Source organism: Clupea harengus, chromosome 11, assembly GCF_900700415.2.
Source record: "Clupea harengus chromosome 11, Ch_v2.0.2, whole genome shotgun sequence".
NCBI lineage: Eukaryota > Metazoa > Chordata > Actinopteri > Clupeiformes > Clupeidae > Clupea > Clupea harengus.
The window spans coordinates 3,269,476-3,287,782 of NC_045162.1; the positions used below are offsets into that span (position 1 = coordinate 3,269,476).

The window sequence follows — 18,307 nt, forward strand, 5'->3', positions numbered from 1 at the left end:
AGGTTGCTAGTTCGAACCCCTGTCGAAGTGTCCTTGAGCAACCCCCTGGTCCTGATGTGCATTGTACCATCAGTGTAAATGTAAAATGTGTATACATCCTTGTAAGTCGCTTAGGACTGCTAAGTGGCTAAAAGAATAAATGTAAAATGTAAATGGTTAAACCAGGGCACAATGGCTTGTCAGAGAACAATGGGGACCTGTCAGGAATTGACAGCTGATCAGATATCAACCAGATGACAGGATACAGATCCATCATCTATGACATCTTTATCACACATTTATTACCCCTAATCAATCATTTTTGACACATAGTGTCAAATAAAGACTACTGATAAGGATGAGACGGGGGTTACACTAGTTTAGTGCAGCGATTCTCAACTCATTGTTCTCAAAGAATTGTTCTCAATGGATTGAGTGTGTAATAAAATAAATTGTAATTGAAAAGCTTAGCTATCTGATATTGGAGTTGATATCTTCTGAATGCAGCAATTAAAGTATGTTCATGTTTATATCTTTATGTTAAGGGAAAGTCCCAATGACACTGTGTAGGCCAACATGTATTTACTAGCCTATTTTTGAGATAATGAATTTGCTTGGAAGAAATTCTATACATTTTGGATCACGACTTAATGACCATGGGAACATGAAGGACCCAAGACCAGTGTCACAAACGGAGACTTGACACAAGGAGTAGGATGCAAACGCTCAAGGCGTGTTTTACTTGGATAAATCAAAATGCCACGATGGGCAAACAAGGCAATGATCTCAGGACTTGAGTACACAGTAACGTAGCGTCTTGCTATTCACAAACAATATCACACATAAAGACAAAGGAAAAGTCCAGGACTCAACTAGAAAACCAATTAATACATAGGCTACAGGTGAGAACTAAACATGGAGGGAAATACTAAACACTGGGGAGGATGAACGGACTAGAGTAGCATATGGTGCTGGAGCAGGAACCAGGACTGGAGTTGCTGCAGGGACTGGAGCAGGAACAGAGGAGCGTGTTGCAGAGGCTGTGACAGAAGCCAATCATTTAGGGATACATATTTATACATACGTCGCTGTAAAATAAGATAATAACATGCTTAGATTGCTCTGGCTATTAAGTAGATAGACATCCTTGATCTGGATCCTGAGAGACTGCAGTGAAGGTCTGCTGTGGCATGTTGGGACATGGAAGGGACTGACTGTGTTCCAGAGATGAGATATCTAAAGAGAAAAGAAAAACAAACAATCATCAATGTTCAAACAATGTAAACTACTCTCAGATTAAATCCTGTGAACAGGACCTTGCACACCACCTACCATGCATGCTGATGAGGAAGAACATGTCGCCTCCCTTCAGGAACTCTCTGGATCGGAGCTCCTTGTGAGTCATGAAGAGACCATAGCCCCTGCCATCGGTAACATAGTCTCTCTCGGGGGTGGCATAGTCTCTCTCAGGGGTCGCATAGTCTCTCTCAGGGGTCTCATCTGAAGCTCCCACGTGACGAGGGTTGTCCCAAAAAAATCCTGATTGTTTTCCACAAAGAAAAGAAAAAGCACAGAAAGCCTCTTAATTATAACACATAATGTCTCTTAAGGCCTGATAACAGTGGAATTAGCACCGTTAGGATGTGTAACAAGTAACAAGATAGCACTTGTTAAGAAAGGTACTTAGGGGTCAGGTTTAAGGTCAACAACATGTAATATTCACTTGGAGGAGAATTACAGTATTATTCACACCTTACGTAAGTACACTGCCAGAACAACACCTAGTTTCCAGTATTTAACATGAGATTGTGAGCATTGAGTAATCACCCTTTCGTCCCAGCTCTGTTGGGTCTGTGGTCAGGCTGATCTGACCGGACATGCGATGCTGGATGTGGGCATTCTGGTCCAGTGCCAGGATGGTCACCTGCCTCCAGGGACACGGCCACTGCAGTTTGTCATCATTGGTTCCAGAAACCAGGCGGACAAAGGCACCAAAGTGATCTTCCATCATTTGCAACATTATCTGGAACCTGTACCCATCAATAGAGTAGTACTTTGGACTGAAGAGGAAGGGGGTTTGGACACTGTTCTTTAGAGCCTCCTCAAAGTTCCTGATCTGCCATGTGTGATGGGGGCACTCGGTCTCTGATAGGTTGATGTCGTCCACGGAGAAGCCACCCCTGGAGGACCCTGCTCCTTTGCGGGCCTCAAACTCCACCTGGAAGGTCTTAGTGGCATTCAGAGGAACATGGTGGAGCTGCCAGTAATCAGCTGGGGAACCTGGAGAAAGTTTTTGGTTTGTGATGTGTCATTATATACGTGTCTAATGTATACTGCGGTACAGTAGCAGTGTTTTGTCAACATTTATTTATTAACTTTCTTTAACAATTTTTTGAATATACAGTACATAAAGTGATCCAAATGGCAACACAACATTTCAACCATAACAATATTCAAAATGTCTGTAAAATATATTGGTTCAAATAATTCCATACATTTTGTGTGAATTAAATATCCATGGCCATCTGAGACTAATGTAAACACTTGTGAAATGACCAAAATAACCAAAATACCTGAAATGTGGCCCATAAGCCTACGGGTTCCTTCTGTGTCCTCCTCACTTTCAAACTCTCTGATCCAGATGTTGAGCTGGTCCGTTTCATTCCCACTGTGGTAGTAGTAGAACTGAAGGCACTGGACCTTGCATGGTCTACCAGGAGTCATCCTCCTGGTGGTCAGTCTGGCTGAATCTCCCTCTGAGCTGTGATTGGTGCTGAAATGCATGAAGGAACCTACAGAAAATACTCAAAGAAGAAGAAAATCACGTTTGTTTTTGTGCATAATATGTACTGTATGAAAGGAACCCATAGCTCTTGTATAAAATAAATCTGCGCAATATTGGGAGTAGCTTTGCATCTGCTAAATTACTAAATGTGCTTTAAATGAATCTCTTTGATGTGATTCTACACAAATCCATTTGTTTTACCCTAACATCTGTAATCATTTTATTAGAGCAAATGAACTTCAGTGCATCTTCTCTTCAGTACACATGGACAGAAATCTCACCCTGAGAGTCAGTGCCCAGGTAGGTGTGGTCTGAGTGGGGACCTCCATCAGCTCGGCTCACTCTCTGCCATCCAGCTGAACTCCTGGAGCAGACACTCATATCACACAGGCTCTCATCTTCAAAGCTGCAGTGGTCCAGGAAGGAGATGGATTCATCTGTGATGGAGAAAGTATGGTGATGGAGATAATTTCCAAGCACTGTTAATGACTTAAGAATATATGAATTAAGTGCCTTGTATTAATATATTCCTTGTATGAATCATGTGCTTATGAAAGAAGGAACATGGCTTTTCTGTGTGTGTGTGTGTGTGTGTGTAACTTAGATTATCAGGTGCCACTTAGTCTGCATATGTACAAGAGCATGTTTAGACCAGAGGTGATAAGAAGGGACATACTGTGCTTCTTCCGACCTTGTGCAAAACTTCCATCCTTGCCTCGGACTTCAGAAATCCACCACGTGGTTATCCCTGCTGAACGCTAAACTTCTGTCTATATAAACCTTGTGCGATGTGTTTAATATTGCTTCACTTTCAGCCTTGTGCTGGGAGTGAGCCCGATTGCAATTGTTGTTTGTCTAATAAATATACTTATATGCAGCTCCGGAGTCCTAAGGTAACTAGGGTGAATTTTCACCTAACATATGGAGAAAATCCAAACAGTATGACTGTATTTAGAAACTAGACACGTACGATGGAATTGACACATAATGTAGGAGCTTATCTGTCTAAAAAAACATTTTCCCGTGAGTTTTCTTTGAGGAGAGAAACAGACCAGTCTGCAAATCCATTCCTAATCATTCTCAGTGGTCATAGAGAAGGTATTTTCTTGATCATACAGATTAGTGGTTTGTAACATTATGTGTATTTCTGATGCGAAATATTAGATGCCTCTAGAAGTAAGTAATCCTCTAATAAGCTTCAGAAGCATGGCACTATCAGTGGCATTATGTGTCCAGCATCAAGGACAAATCTCCAAGTACCTGAGAAAATAGGATATAATCTTGCAAATATTGTCAAAAGATAGTATCTCCATAGATCAAAACATGGTGGCACTTTTTGCTGACATTGTTGCAACTTACTGCAATCATAACGTCTGTTGAGCTCCAGTGCATCATAAAAGCTCATCTCCAGATGTTGGCCAATAACATCTTCAAACCTTGGGTCCTTTGTGGCAATAGATGATCCGTTGTTGTTGCTGAAGGCAGTCTTGCTGGAGTGCATTACAGACCAGTAATCATATGGGGTTCCCATGGTGCTGGTTATTGCCTTGCCATATTTGTCAAAATTATAATCCATCCCTAAAGAGAATTTCAAAAGAACTTAATGTATCAACCTGACATTACCTGTAATTACAGAATATGTGAGTGGATTGGCATCATCGCCACCAGCGACAAACAAAAAACATACAAACAAAATCAAAAACCCCTTTTAGAGGAGAGTGCATGAAAACATCATCACGAAGATTACAATTTCAAGAGCTTTTCTTCAATGACATGTCTCTGTTTCTATAGCTTGACACTACTCAAACCAAAATCCAAACATTTGACCCCATACACTACATTTGCTCAAGACTAAATGCACATCCACATGCTCATTCAGGAGGCTGGTTGAGCAGAAGAGGTTATTTGTTCCTAATTCAGTAAAGAAAACCAACACAGAAGACCTTGAAAGCAAGCAAGACCTTGACGAATGTTGTCCCAGTTGATTGTGATGTAATCCTCCCTGTCATATCTAGACTGTTCATGCAGGAAGCCCAGGGCATGCAGAAACTCATGCTCCACAACAGCAATGTGGTCACAGTAAGTGCCAATGGACAGAGTCTGTCCCGTTGATTTTTTCCCAACATAAGACCAGCAGCTAAAACACAGAGGATCACAAAAATGCATCTAGTCAAAAACACAGACGCACACACATGAATACGTCAGAGTTTCAAGAACTTCACCCAAAACAGGTAGTCATACCCTTGGTGCTTTTCAACTGAGATGAACTGAGATTCACTTCTTCTTGGTCTGAAGTCAACACATGTTTTCAGCCTGAATTGTTCGAAGGCTCTCAGAATAACTCCTTTGGCATTCATATCTGGACCGTGAACAGACAAATTCCAAGACATCATTTAAATGCAATATACTGTAAATACAGCTAAATTCAATGCCATGTTACCATAATGCTGTGTATTTTCTCCTGCCTTGTCTTCCGGAGTGTTGTCAGTATATTTATAATGTTTCAATGCCTTGGAGCTGGTTAATCTATGTTAACGTTACATATTCACATTTGTCTTAGGTTTTGCTACAAAACATCCAACAACCTATATAACCTATAACAACATAACCGATTTTCAATCTTTGCAATCCATTCCATGATGTTACTTAACTTACCGAGATTAGCATCCAGCTGATACAGCACAGAGGAACTCCACTGATCTCCGCCTGCAATAGAACTCCTCTGGTCCTCCTGAAAACCACATAACGTGTAACAGTCATGACATGACTCAACCAAGGTGACATCTATGGGTGTAGAGGACGACACCTTCCTTCGGAGCAACTCTTCAAATAATTATGTTGGGTTTTAAGAGAGTTCTCTGGGGGTTATTACCCAGTGACAATTCTGCTATGGAAGAGTGTAATTATGACTCATATTTCAAAACAGTTACAGGTATATGATACATGAAAGAGATCCTTACTTCCACTATATCCCCTTCAGTCAGATCCAAATCTAAGACAGAGGGAAGGGACAGACAGTGTATGTGATAATTATTTAATTATTTGTTTTTCATTATGAGATGATACACATTTCTGTATTCAGAGTATGCTGTAGGTCTGAGCGTATGAGTATGCTGTATGAGAATGCTGTATGAGTATGCTGTAGGTCTTAGCGTGTGAGTATGCTGTATGAGTATGCTGTATGAGTATGCTGTATGAGTATGCTGTATGAGTATGCTGTAGGTCTGAGCGTGTGAGTATGCTGTATGAGTATGCTGTATGAGTATGCTGTATGAGTATGCTGTGTGAGTATGCTGTGTGAGTATGCTGTAGGTCTGAGCGTGTTTTCAGTAACAAATCCTATTACTTTAACATTCTCACCTTTGTTGATTTCGTTTATGTCCAGCAAGTTGTGGATCACTGGACATGAAAGCAGCAATGAAAATGCCCATAAAAATGGCAAATTATTGAATTGCATCATGTTTCAGCGTATTAACACTAAATAGGTGGTACAGTGTATATACCTCTAGTGATTTTGTTTACTCACCAACTACAGTAGGCAGAGGCTGAAGGCAGATGGCAGATTTGTACAGACGTTAAAAGTAAATTAGTTAATTGTCAAGAAAATAATTTACAACTCTAATTTTGCTTTGCTAGTACTCAGGCACAAACTGTCTTTGCACTTTGAACTGTACAAACTCACCAGAGATAGCACTCCCCACAACCCCAGGGTGATTACAAACTCACCAGAGATAGCGCTCCCCTCAACCCCAGGGTGATTACAAACTCACCAGAGATAGCGCTCCCCACAACCCCATGGTGATGGAAAGGAGAATGAGCAGGTGCATCTTGCCTGGGTACAGAAACACAGTCCTTTCAGTTCCTCCATTCATTCATTTAGTGCACTGATATTGCTTTTTTTTAGCGCAGACAAAACAAACAATTACCAACATATTCTACAGCGAGTAACTCTATGAGCAAAACGTGAATGATAACAAACGTGACAGTGACTGCACTGTGATGGAACATGAGCGGGACCGAACACTGCCATGCTCATATCCCGTCTAGGGCTTATTATGCAAAAGCATTCCTCAACCTCATAAACTGTGATATAAAGTTTGAATTAGGTTTGAGTGTTAAAAACCTGAATAACAACTGAGAATTGATGCTCCCTTTTTGAACTTACCTTAGTTATGCTGATTCCTTGAACGTCTGTGACTCTATCTCTGCCGAGGTTCAGGAAAGAAACTGGTCCACAATTGTGAGCAATGAGCCACTGCAGTCTTTTATGATTACCTTGGGGATTGGCAACAGTCACTGATGTTTCCAATTCAGGTAACAGATGGCCAGCATGCACACTGTGTACTTGCACTGGTTTGTGTGTGCTTAGGAGAAAGAACAGCCGGTTCAAAATGCTCTGTTTTAGTATCAGTTTGAAAGACACAAGTGTGTGTGTGTGTGTGTGTGTGTGTGTGTGTGTGTGTGTGCATGTGCACATGTGTGTGTGTGTTTGTGTGTGTGTGTTCTCACAAAAGGAGTATCCTCTCAAATGTATCCTCTCACAAGAAGAATTTGGCGGAAGGAAGCCGAGAGGAACACAGTGGCATGCAGAGGACAGGGAGATGTTCTCACTTTTGAATGTAAAGCTTTCATTGTGATTCTCTTTTTCCACAAAGTAAGTGGTCAATAGCAACCTGTTTTTTGGTGGAAATAATCTTTTATTGGGGGGATTTGTTCTGATATTTATTGTTTTTATGTATTTATTTATTATGTATTGTTAGCACCTACTTTGGTCAGCCTTCCATGCATCCCAATGCTCAAACCTGAATCAAGAAACTTGAGCCCAATTCTAACACATTAATTGCAATTCATTAATTGTAAAACATTTTCTGAACAAATTGCAGTAGCCTCTGTTCCTTCTTTGAGGTGAATTCATCCTCTCTCATGTACAGTATTTATGCATATTTAATATATATTAGTGGTATACACATTATCTTAACTGTACAATTTTTGTCTGAATAGAATAATTGTTTAAATTCTTTCTCTTCAACCGTATACACATTTTCTTAACTTTAAAAATGTGATCTGAATAGATAGAAATATGAAACATTAAAGGCAATATAATTTCTCTTCAACCTATATTATCACAGTGGAATCCCCTCCTGTTAGTCAGTTCATCCTCAGCTTTTTTAAACATGACTGCACAACCTGTTGCAAACAGAAGAAAAGTTTTATTTCGGTTTTAGAAAGAATAATTCCAGTAGCATAATGTGTTCTGCAGATGTGCATATGACATACAGGTAAGAGAGATTCTGCAGATGTGCATATGACATACAGGTAAGAGATTCTGCAGATGTGCATATGAGATACAGGTAAGAGAGATTCTGCAGATGTGCATATGACATACAGGTAAGAGAGATTCTGCAGATGTGCATATGACATACTGTACAGGTAAGAGAGATCCTGCAGATGTGCATATGACATACAGGTAAGAGAGATTCTGCAGACTCTGTATCTAGTTCTCTTGCATCTGCATAAAAACCATGTTTTCAGCAGATGGGACACTGCGCTTCTTCTTACAGCAACATGGTTTACACAGCATCCCCCAAATAAAGACAAGCAGTGTGACCAACACCAGGGCCCCTGGGGAGATCTCTATCTTGTAGCACGTGACTGAAAAAATGTTGTCACACCTGTGGGAAAGAATTAAGAACACACAAGGTTAATTGCTATGTCCACAGAAAGACTAATTCCAAGTTCATCAGATGTTACAATTTAGGAAACGTTTGTGTCCAAGATTCAACAGTCCAGCAGCCACTATACATGCTGTGCCAGATGTTTGACAAATAAAGCCACAGTTTAAATATACAGTGATCAAGGAAAACAGCGACATTGAAACTCACAAGAAGTGAGTTTAGGTCAGTGTCCTGTTTATAAATGATCTTACGCACACACAACTACTCAAACATATATCAGAGAAACAATATCGTACACAGACTGCCTTTGGTCTCATCCTCTGTGAGTGTGTGTGTATGTATGTATGTATGTATGTATGTATGTATGTATGTATGTATGTATGTATGTATGTATGTATGTATGTATGTATGTATGTATGTATGTATGTACGTACGTACATACATACGTACCTGTGTGTGCTTACATGTGCTTAATAAGGACGTTAGTGGTCACATGTAACTATATGTGGATCACAACTGCATTCCTTTGGCTTATACTGAAGTAGTATTACCTTACACCTTCTTCAGAAGTAAAATATCACACCATTGTCGAGTATATTTTGGATATACATTAAAACTACATTCATTCATTCATCCATTCATTCATTCATTCAACATTCATTACTTTACCTGTCAGGTGGGGTCACTGGAGGACTATCTGTAGTGCTGACATTACCAGCTCTGAGGAGATGAACAGAACAGAACACAACTGATTTGTAATGTTTCTGTGAAGGTGTAACAGGGGTAAACACTTGAGTGTAATAACAGAATATTGTTCAGATGACATCACTCTACCTGATGGTTGAGAGAGATGCATTGAGAGAATCGATCGAGGTGCTTTCCCCACTGGTACTGGTGGTGGTCTGCATGGTGACTCTATAAGACCTGTAGTTATAAAACAAAACTTAATGGTGTAATACATTTTAAGACATAATATACAGCTGTAGGCATAACTGAGATTTTAAATATGTAGATGCAGAATTGTAATATTCTGAACACTGAAGTCACCAGTGTATCACAGGTCTATTAGGAGAGAATGTAGTTTAATTAATTCACCTGAGAGTTGAGGCAGTCGTTCTTGATGTTGTGGTGGAAGTGTAGGTTGATGAGGCAGTCTTTCTTGATGTTGTTGTGGTGGGAGTGTAGGTTGTTGAGGCAGTCGTTCTTGATGTTGCTGTGGTGGGAGTGGAGGTTCTTGATGTTGTTGTGGTGGGAGTGTAGGTTGTTGATGTTGTTGTGGTGGGAGTGTAGGTTGCCGTGGTGGGAGTGGAGGTTGTTGATGTTGTTGTGGTAGGAGTGGAGGTTGCCGTGGTGGGAGTGGAGGTTGTTGATGTTGCTGTGGTGGGAGTGGAGGTTGTTGATGTTGTTGTGGTGGGAGTGGAGGTTGTTGACATTAAGGTTGGGGTACTGGAGGGCCTGGATAAGTTTACAGATATAATGTTGGAAGTCAGGTCATGTGCCTTCATTAAAGGTTTTAAAGATCTTTATCTTCAATAATCTTTCAACCATATCCCTCTTTAATTCATAAACTTGGTCATACACTCACTACACTGTTGTTCAAACAGTATGTACTGTATCAGAGGTAGAATGCTTGGACTGGTTTCTTTTAGAAAGAATGTTTTTAAAAGTGCTCATAATTTACAGGTCAAAAAACCCAGTTGCGTGTGACCACTAGATGGAAGCTTTCTGTAACCAGTTGACTACTGGTTCATCGTTATGTTTATGAAAAGCTAATAATGGCTTTTGTTTGGTATGGGATCTTACTGTGTTCCACAGGGTCCATCATCATCAGTTTGCTGCAGAGGAGACACAGAGAAGGTCTTCCCTTTCATGCTGGGACAAGAGAGGTTGCTCAGGTAACGCAGAAGATAAATGTCTGCAAACAAAAGAATAAATGATTACCAGTATTTCATCTGTAGACTCAATGAAACTAGTCAATGACTGGATCTGCACTCTGCTTAGTGTCAGGTTTGAATTGAGATTCGGACCCAAAAGCAGATTAAGATCAAATTATTTATTTAGGCAGAGAATGGCTCAGCTCAACAGTGGCCAAAAAGAATCTCAAAAAGAAAGCTCACAGGAAAACACAAAAACAGGGCTCGACACTGCTGTTGATCAAAACAGGGAAAGAGTCCAACAAAAAGGTTGACAGAGCAGGTAACTGCCCAAAGGAGTAAACCCAGAGCAGGACAGGGTCAAATGGAGAAACAGGAGCAGAGATAAGTGAACAGTCCAACAACCAGAAACGGGCAGGCAGGGATCAAAGGCAAACAGGCAGAAATATAAAAACATAAAAACACATGGTAAAGACAAACCGCAGATTGATCAGCAGAAGGCTGCAGAGTCACTGAGTCCAAGCAGAGGTACTCTAACAATTAAAAAATGGGGGTGGAATGGAGTATACTGGCTCTACTGTGATATGATACATCTGCATACCTATGTATATGACCGTGGCACTTCCAAACCTGCTTCAAGTTAATTCACTTTTTCTGTTGGGCTAAATGTGTATTTAATTCACTTCACAACAAGCTATACTGAGAGAGTTCTCATCAGTTAGTAGCATAGGCGGAGATCCCGGGGGGGATGGGGGGGGGGGACCCCCCTACCATAAAGTTGTTGCCCCCAACAATCATTGTTAACACAAATAAATAATAAATGTGTCATAAACTTACCTTTTGCTACCATTTGAATATGCTTCCATAGGCCATTGAATGCTGGGCGTGTACAAAAATCCCATATTTTCAAAAATATATTTTGAGAAAATGAGGCAGAACACCATCAAAAATTTTTGATATGTTAAGAACAAATATCTAATCTTTCCAAAAAAAATTGTTTCATGTTGGTAAATGCTGTCATTTTTTTGCTATAGCATGCCAAAAATGGCACAAAATGGGTTTTCATTCATTTTCAAGCTTTAATATCTTCCAGCCCATTCATCACATAAGGACAGTTTTTTAATACAACATACGAAGCATACATAGGAAGGTCTGTGTATAATATCAAGTCTCCAGCTTTAACATTGAGCTTTCCACAGTCCTTCAAAGATCCTATGACGATGCTATTTCCGTGCAAATTTAAGCACCCCGAATACTATGATATAGCCAAGCCACACCCTTGGAAGTCTTAAATAAATACTTTTCTAGTAATAGCAATTTGAAAATGGCTCTTCACAAAACGCTGCTCAAAAAGCGTCTTAAGTATTGGCACCCCCTCCCCCCTAAAACATCCTATTGTGACAAAACTATTGGGAGTAGAGAGCTAATATGTGGGACTATTCATATTAAGAAGTGTATGAAGAACCGTGAATTATTTCAGCCAAATCTGAGATGGTCGAGTGGGGAATTTTCCTTTAATTGTCCCGTTTGGCGTGGAATGACCCACATGCTAATTACAGTGCAGTTTTTTTTTAACGTGTATTCACCTTGAACTAAAAATAAAACGTAAATAAACAAATAGTGAAAGCTGGTTTACACAATGAAACAAATGGCACTAACAGAGTTTACCTTCGACATTAACACATGAAGCGCTAATGTTAGCTGCGCTGCTGTTGCTTGGTTGAGATTCAGTAGCGCTCAAAAACGAGACATTCCTGCAAAGTTATTGCATGCAGTATGGACAAATGTTTCGGAGTAATGGTAGTTTTTCCCCCCTTTGACGAAAGAGACGTTTTGCAAGCATTGCAAGTGGCCCTGTGGTCATCTTTTTGCATGAAATATAACCACACTTTTGAACACCTACCTAGCCGCCATGTTGGCTGCAGTCTAAAACAAAACAAAGCTGCATGCACGTGACATAAACAGCAGTTACATCGATACCGGCATTTTTTTTTTAAGTATTGATAGCGGAATCGAAAAGGACTTTGGTCCAAGGAATCGGTCCACTGGGATTCCCATCCCTAGTGATTATTTCATGAATTTGCACTTTTTACATATTTAATATTAGTGGATTATGGCCCAGGATTATGGTAGCCTACATCAGGGGTCACAGGTCACCCACCTTGCATAGTGATGAGTAAGAAGATGTCACCTCCTTTAAGGAACTCCCTGGATGTAAGTTTTGCAGCAGGCATGAAGGAACCATAACCATACCCTTTATTAACATATGATGTCCAAGAGACATTTTGAAGACTTCCCCATATGCGTGGGTTTTGAAAGCATTCTGCATTTATTGGGGAGAGACAAAGAAAACTTTTTCTGTAAACAAACAAACCTAAAGAATTTTAAGGAAATGTGACTGGATTAGTATGGTATGATAGGCATATTTTAAAACCTCACCACGAAGAGACAATTCAGTACTTGTTGTTAGACTTCTTTGTTGGGACATGCGCCTCTGGATGTGAGGGTTCTGGTCCAGTAGTGTAAAGGTAACCTGTCTCCATGGACACGGCCATTGCAACCAGTCATCATTGATCCCTGAAACGAGGCGGACAAAGACTCCAAAATAGTCCTTGTTCAGTCGAACCATTACCTGATACCTATACCCATCGGCAGAGTAGTATTTTGGGCTGAGGAGATAAGTGTTATTGGGACTTGTGTTTAACTTTTCCTCAAAGTTCCTGATCTGCCATGTGTGATGGGGGCATTCGGTCTCTGACAGGTTGATGTCGTCCACAGAGAAGCCACCGCTGGAGGCCCCTGCTCCTTTGCGGGCCTCAAACTCCACCTGGAAGGTCTTAGTGGCGTTCAGAGGAACATGGTGGAGCTTCCAGTAATCAGCTGGGGAACCTGAAGAAACAATGGATTTCTGGGGACTCAAGGATTCGCAGAAAACTTCTTAATGCACAATAATGGTCAAATAATACATGTACGTTACAGTTTGGTTCTCAAGAGCAAAGACAAGTACTGCATTTGTGATTTCATTACGAACTCTATAAGGCGTTTAGGTGTTTGACTTAAAAGGATTGATTGTTATCCAGACCTAAGTACCTTGTATCTGACTCATGAGTCTGCGAGTTCCTATGATGTCATCCACATCGTCGAACTCTCTTATCCAGATGTTGAGCTGGTCAGACCAACTCCCACTGTGGTAGTAGAAGAACTCAAGGCACTGGATCTTGCAGCTTCTTCTGGGGGTCATCCTCCTGGTCTGCAATCTGGCGGAGTCTCCCACGGTGCCTCTCTTGGTGCTGAAGTGCATGAAGAAGCCTGTGCCTGGAAAAAATGAACAGCAAAAACTACAAGGCCCAGTAGCTACATTCTAATGACAGGAACAGTAAATCATTCCTTGCTGTATTGTGTTGATTGTTGTAGTGTAGCTGTGTTGCAATATAATATTATTCTCAACAATTTCACACATCAACAATGCAAAAATGAATACAATAGTTGAACTGTTCTGCGCCTTTCTCATGTTTTTTTATGAAAACAAGAAAAGTCCACATCCATGTCCTCTGGAGGAGATCACACATACCAACCAAGTCAAAATCTAAACCTCACCTTGAGAGCCAGTGCCCAGGTAGGTGTGGTCTGAGTGGGGACCTCTTTTAGCTCGGCTCACTCTCCTCCACCCTCGTGATCTTCTGGAGCAGACACTCATCTCACACAGGCTCTCATCGTCAAAGCTGCAGTGGTCCAGGAAGGAGATGGATTCATCTGTCAATTTGCAACATTTTCAGTTTCACATGAAATGCTCAAACAGTGGTTTAAGAGAAAACCTTTTAGACATTTTCATTTTAAATAGATTTTTCATATGGAACATATTCATAAACAAACGTCTCTTTGGCACTTCCAGGCACAAACTCATCCTTTCAGTTCTCTCACGTTTATCTGCAATGCAGTAAATTGATCCTACTTTTGAGGGCTCCTGGATCCAGTAGGCATATGAGTTGACAGAAGGCAGAAGATATAATTGGCTGGAACCTATTGAGATTCTAAGTTGAGACACTAGAGGGCCTCACTGAGTCTGGCTATACAAGACTAATCTTCCTCTCACATAGTTTAACATTCTCCATCAAAATGAATTTGAGGATGTTATAAAACCTCACTGGCCGGCTACAATAACATACTTTAACAATAGTTCAAAATGTTGTAACTCTAAAGATGAAAAGGGGTCATTTTAAATTTGATACATACATTTAATTACCTGATTGTTTTAGGTGTTGAGTTTCATTGTCAGCAACCAATATATGGATACTTACTGCATCCATAGAACTTGTTGAGCTCTTCTACATCATAGTGGCTCATATCCAGTCGCTGTCCAATCACATCCTGGAACTCAGGTAGTTTTGTAATGATGGTTGATCCATTTCCATTAGTGAAGGCATCTTTGGAGTAGTGCATAACAGAGAAGTAGTCGTATGGGGTGTCCATGGTGCTGTTGGTATCGTTCGTTCTGATTTTGAAATTATGCTCCTTCCCTAGAGGCGTACAGTGGCTTCAATGCAGTGACACTTCACACAACATGACAATAAAACAGAACATACTAAATCCTTATATGCAACCCGTTACACAGCACATCAGAATCATCAGAATCAGGTTTTATTGGCCAAGTAAGTTTGCACAAACAAGGACAAACAAGTGACTCTCAGTGTGCTAACACAAAATATACATTACAACACAATACAAAACAAACACAATCTAAAACAAACAGTAGGATGGTCTAAGAAGTTTAAGAAAGTATATACAGGAGCTGTGAATTTGCACAATGGTGCAAAGAAGAAGTGGAGAGTGCAAGAAGTGCAGGAATAAATATATGTGCACACATATGTGTGAACCTCAATATTCAATATACAATATATATAGTATATCATCTTGGTAAGTTTTTAAGAAAGAAAATAGAGACCTGCTTCAATGTTCTCCCAGTTGATTGTGATATAATTGTCCCGGTCATATCTGGACTGCTCATGCCAGAAGCCCAGAGCATGCATGAGCTCATGTTCCACTGTAGCCACAGTGTCACAGTTAGGGCCAATGGACAGATCCTGCTTCCACTTTTCTTTTCCAACGTGGGACCAACATCTACAAAATGAAAACACTTGTGCTTACAACTGAACATTTCATTATCAACATTGAAAACAAATCCATTCATTGCAAACTGAGTCCAACCCTGTGTCCTTCTTGAGTGCAATATGTTGCTCTCCCCAACGGCGGGGCCTGAAGTCAATGCATGTCTTCAGCCTGAACTGATCCAAAGCTCTCAAGATGACTCCTTTTGCATTTATATCTAAGGTAACACAAATAAAGAATTTACTCAACGCAGTTCAAAGAAAAGGATGTTGATTATTATCACTCTGTAAGACTTGTTCTTACCCAGACTCCAGTCCAAATAATAGGGGATGGGTAGGGGCCAACGGTGCGGTTCACTGCGAATGGACCTCCTCCTCCTGGTCTAAAACAAGCAGACATCAATGAATTTCATGAATCTACATCCTCTCTTGAGCTACTATATTACAAAGACAAACCAATAACAATGACAATAACCCAGTGCATCAAAGGGCATCGAAGGACTGACAAGGTCCCTTACCTTGGCTGCCTATGAAAGCATGGGCAATGGAGAGTCATGCAAAATGATAAGAAGAAAATGAATAAAAAACCTCAGAGACTCAGAGGCTTAAATTGATCATGGATATAAGTTATAGTTTGGGTAAAAATTCAATAGTTTTGCACAGCTAATGCCTAAGCTTCTTTCCCCATAGAAAGTACAGGATTACAGTCAGGGGTCAAATTTAAATGTACAGTAACTGTAACTGTTTACATGTAACACTGCAAATTTATTGTATTAGAAAGCAATGTGATAGAAAACTACCCTGATAATATTCTATCAAAATAAAATGCCAACTCACCACCTTGATGTCCCCTTCAAATAGGTCCAAGCCTGTAGATATATTTAGTCAGACTGTTACTTCTGGATATTAATTTACATTTTGTTTTTTAGTGTTACTAATCATTTAGTATTTTAGTGTTAATGATCATTTAGTCTTTTAGTGTGTTACTGATCATTGAGGCTTTTAGTGCTATTGATCATTCCAGTTAACTGGCGCTTACCTTTATTTATCTCTGTAATGTCAATGTCTTCATCTGTGTCAAAGAAGGAAAATTATATGAGAGTAAATGACAGGAGAAGCTAATTTTGATATTTCATTTCAATTTGACATTTTTAACTTTTTGCGAAAGAATTTAATACATTCAAGAACACACTAAAAGAAAGACAGACAGACTTACTCATAGTGACCCAAAAGGTAATTTTTTTGTGTGTGTATGTTAATATATTGTAATGGAATGTAATGGAATGGAGACGTCACATTGTCACAGTAGGTGTGTGGTTATAACCATACACATCGGTGTTCGTTCTATAAATATCAACGTTAACTCCATGTTCTGAAAAGAGCATGTGCTTTTTTGGCGTTGTTTTTTTTCAGTGGAGACATTTTGAAGGGAAACTAACTGTTTTATTAGTATTTTTTTTTAAACTTACCTTTAACTATTGGATGAGGCTAAACACAAAAAGGTATGGGTTAATGTTGCAAACAAATACAAAAAACTCACATTCACATACTTAGTGGTAAAAAAAGCTTTGCTTAATTATTTGGGTAGACATACCAGTGATGAAGCCAACCCACACGCCAAGCTCACCAAGAGAAAAACACAGGGATGCATTTTGCCTAGACATAGAATCACATTTCTGTGTATAAGAGCTTGAAATTTAAATTATGCTATATATCTATTAATGTGTAGTATTGTTGGTAATGGAACAACTGAAAATGCATACCTTCTTTGGATGTACCTAGGTGAAGAGTCAGGAGAGCAGTGCAGAAGAGGCTTTGTGAAACGTCTGACCTTAATCATATCTCCAGGAAGTTATCAGGGTGATTATGGGAAATGCTCTATAGAAACCTAAAACCGGAAGTATGTTGTGGTTCAACAACAGTTTAGCCACAGTTGGGTGAAAAGACATAAGTGAATGGCTCAATATGTCTTAGCGTAACATTTATACATTCAACTAAAAAACAGAAGTAGGCCTTTGATTCATTATTTCAGGAGAGCAAAATACAAAAAGTGAGCACTGAGTTAAGATTTCAAAGTGTTTGTGTTATTAAGAAGAACACCTGTGGTTTTCATAGAATTTCCGTTGGAAAACACAGAATAGGCCTGTGGGTTTCCAGGGGTGATGAGAAAGCACACACGCCTCCTTCTGCAGAAAGTGGTTTTAAAATGAACACCTGAGATTCACGGTTGACACGGACATCTTTGTAGCTTGACAAAAAAAATAGGTCAGAGCAGTGGTGAGTGCTACTGTTAAAACTGCTCTAATCTAATTCATTAGGAGAATTAATTCTATATGATCACAAGCATATTAACTGTTTGTTTTTTTGTCATCAAGAGATGACAGAAGATCAGAGGATAAGAAACTTGGCACTACAGTACAGGATGTGGTTGAAAGTGTGTGTGTTTGTGTACGTGTGTGCGTGTGTGCGTGTGTGCGTGTGTGCGCGTGTGCGCGTGTGTGCGTGTGTGCGTGTGTGTGTGTGTGTGTGTGTGTGTGTGTGTGTGTTTTGTACATGTGAAGCCTGCTACATTTTTCTGCTCGTGGGGCTTGTCTGCAAGGTCAGGCCCTATTGAGCAGAGTAGAGTAGAGTAGAGTAGAGTAGAGTAGAGCAGAGTAGAGTAGAGTAGAGTAGAGTAGAGTGGAGAGGAGTGGAGCGGAGCTGAGCTGAGCAGAGCAGAGCAGAGCAGAGCAGAGTAGCCTAGTCGGTAGAATTGGCAGGAATGTCCGGCAAGCTAAACTGATTTTGTTGTTATTGTGTTCTCTTCAGTAGGACACCCACAATATTAAAGAACGCCTAGACTACAGCTGTGCACACACCCATTGAAAAGACAATATTTAAGAACGGACT

General features: G+C 40.1%; 1 protein-coding gene and 1 long non-coding RNA gene across 5 annotated transcripts; both read right to left on the reverse strand.

Annotated features, from left to right (window-relative positions):
- Window positions 1–691: 691 nt before the first annotated feature.
- LOC105899696 (meprin A subunit beta-like) lies at window positions 692–17,074 on the reverse strand. Of its 4 annotated transcripts, XM_042709024.1 has the most exons (15): window positions 17,013–17,074; window positions 16,888–16,906; window positions 16,458–16,490; window positions 16,256–16,287; window positions 15,937–15,945; window positions 15,723–15,801; window positions 15,519–15,636; window positions 15,256–15,431; window positions 14,612–14,830; window positions 13,911–14,066; window positions 13,404–13,628; window positions 13,031–13,202; window positions 1,807–2,087; window positions 1,312–1,518; window positions 692–1,215 (listed from the first exon to the last, which is right to left on the reverse strand). In XM_042709024.1, the coding sequence occupies exons 1-15, from the start codon at window positions 17,067–17,069 to the stop codon at window positions 1,109–1,111; spliced, it is 1,890 nt and encodes a 629-aa protein (XP_042564958.1). In that variant the 5' UTR covers window positions 17,070–17,074; the 3' UTR covers window positions 692–1,108. The 4 variants fall into 4 exon arrangements, with proteins under 4 accessions (XP_042564958.1, XP_042564959.1, XP_042564960.1 ...); XM_042709025.1 differs by lacking the exons at window positions 13,031–13,202; window positions 13,404–13,628; window positions 13,911–14,066; ... (7 more) ...; window positions 16,888–16,906; window positions 17,013–17,074 and adding exons at window positions 2,553–2,771; window positions 3,046–3,201; window positions 4,124–4,342; ... (6 more) ...; window positions 6,535–6,596; window positions 6,930–7,027 and having other exon boundaries at window positions 1,807–2,259; XM_042709026.1 differs by lacking the exons at window positions 13,031–13,202; window positions 13,404–13,628; window positions 13,911–14,066; ... (7 more) ...; window positions 16,888–16,906; window positions 17,013–17,074 and adding exons at window positions 2,553–2,771; window positions 3,046–3,201; window positions 4,124–4,342; ... (5 more) ...; window positions 6,535–6,596; window positions 6,930–7,005 and having other exon boundaries at window positions 1,807–2,259.
- LOC116222441 lies at window positions 7,955–9,597 on the reverse strand. The gene is made up of 2 exons (XR_004164654.1): window positions 9,535–9,597; window positions 7,955–8,436 (listed from the first exon to the last, which is right to left on the reverse strand). It is a non-coding gene; the product is annotated as an uncharacterized LOC116222441 (long non-coding RNA).
- Window positions 17,075–18,307: the final 1,233 nt, after the last annotated feature.

Excerpts from the sequence above, each read along its gene's own strand:
- LOC105899696 (XM_042709024.1), bottom strand. The coding sequence starts at position 17,069 with ATGCATCCCTGTGTTTTTCTCTTGGTGAGCTTGGCGTGTGGGTTGGCT. Across the intron at positions 16,288-16,457 it reads CATTACAGAGATAAATAAAG|GCTTGGACCTATTTGAAGGG; the intron begins GTAAGCGCCAGT and ends ATATATCTACAG. Across the intron at positions 1,519-1,806 it reads AACAGAGCTGGGACGAAAGG|GATTTTTTTGGGACAACCCT; the intron begins GTGATTACTCAA and ends GAAAACAATCAG.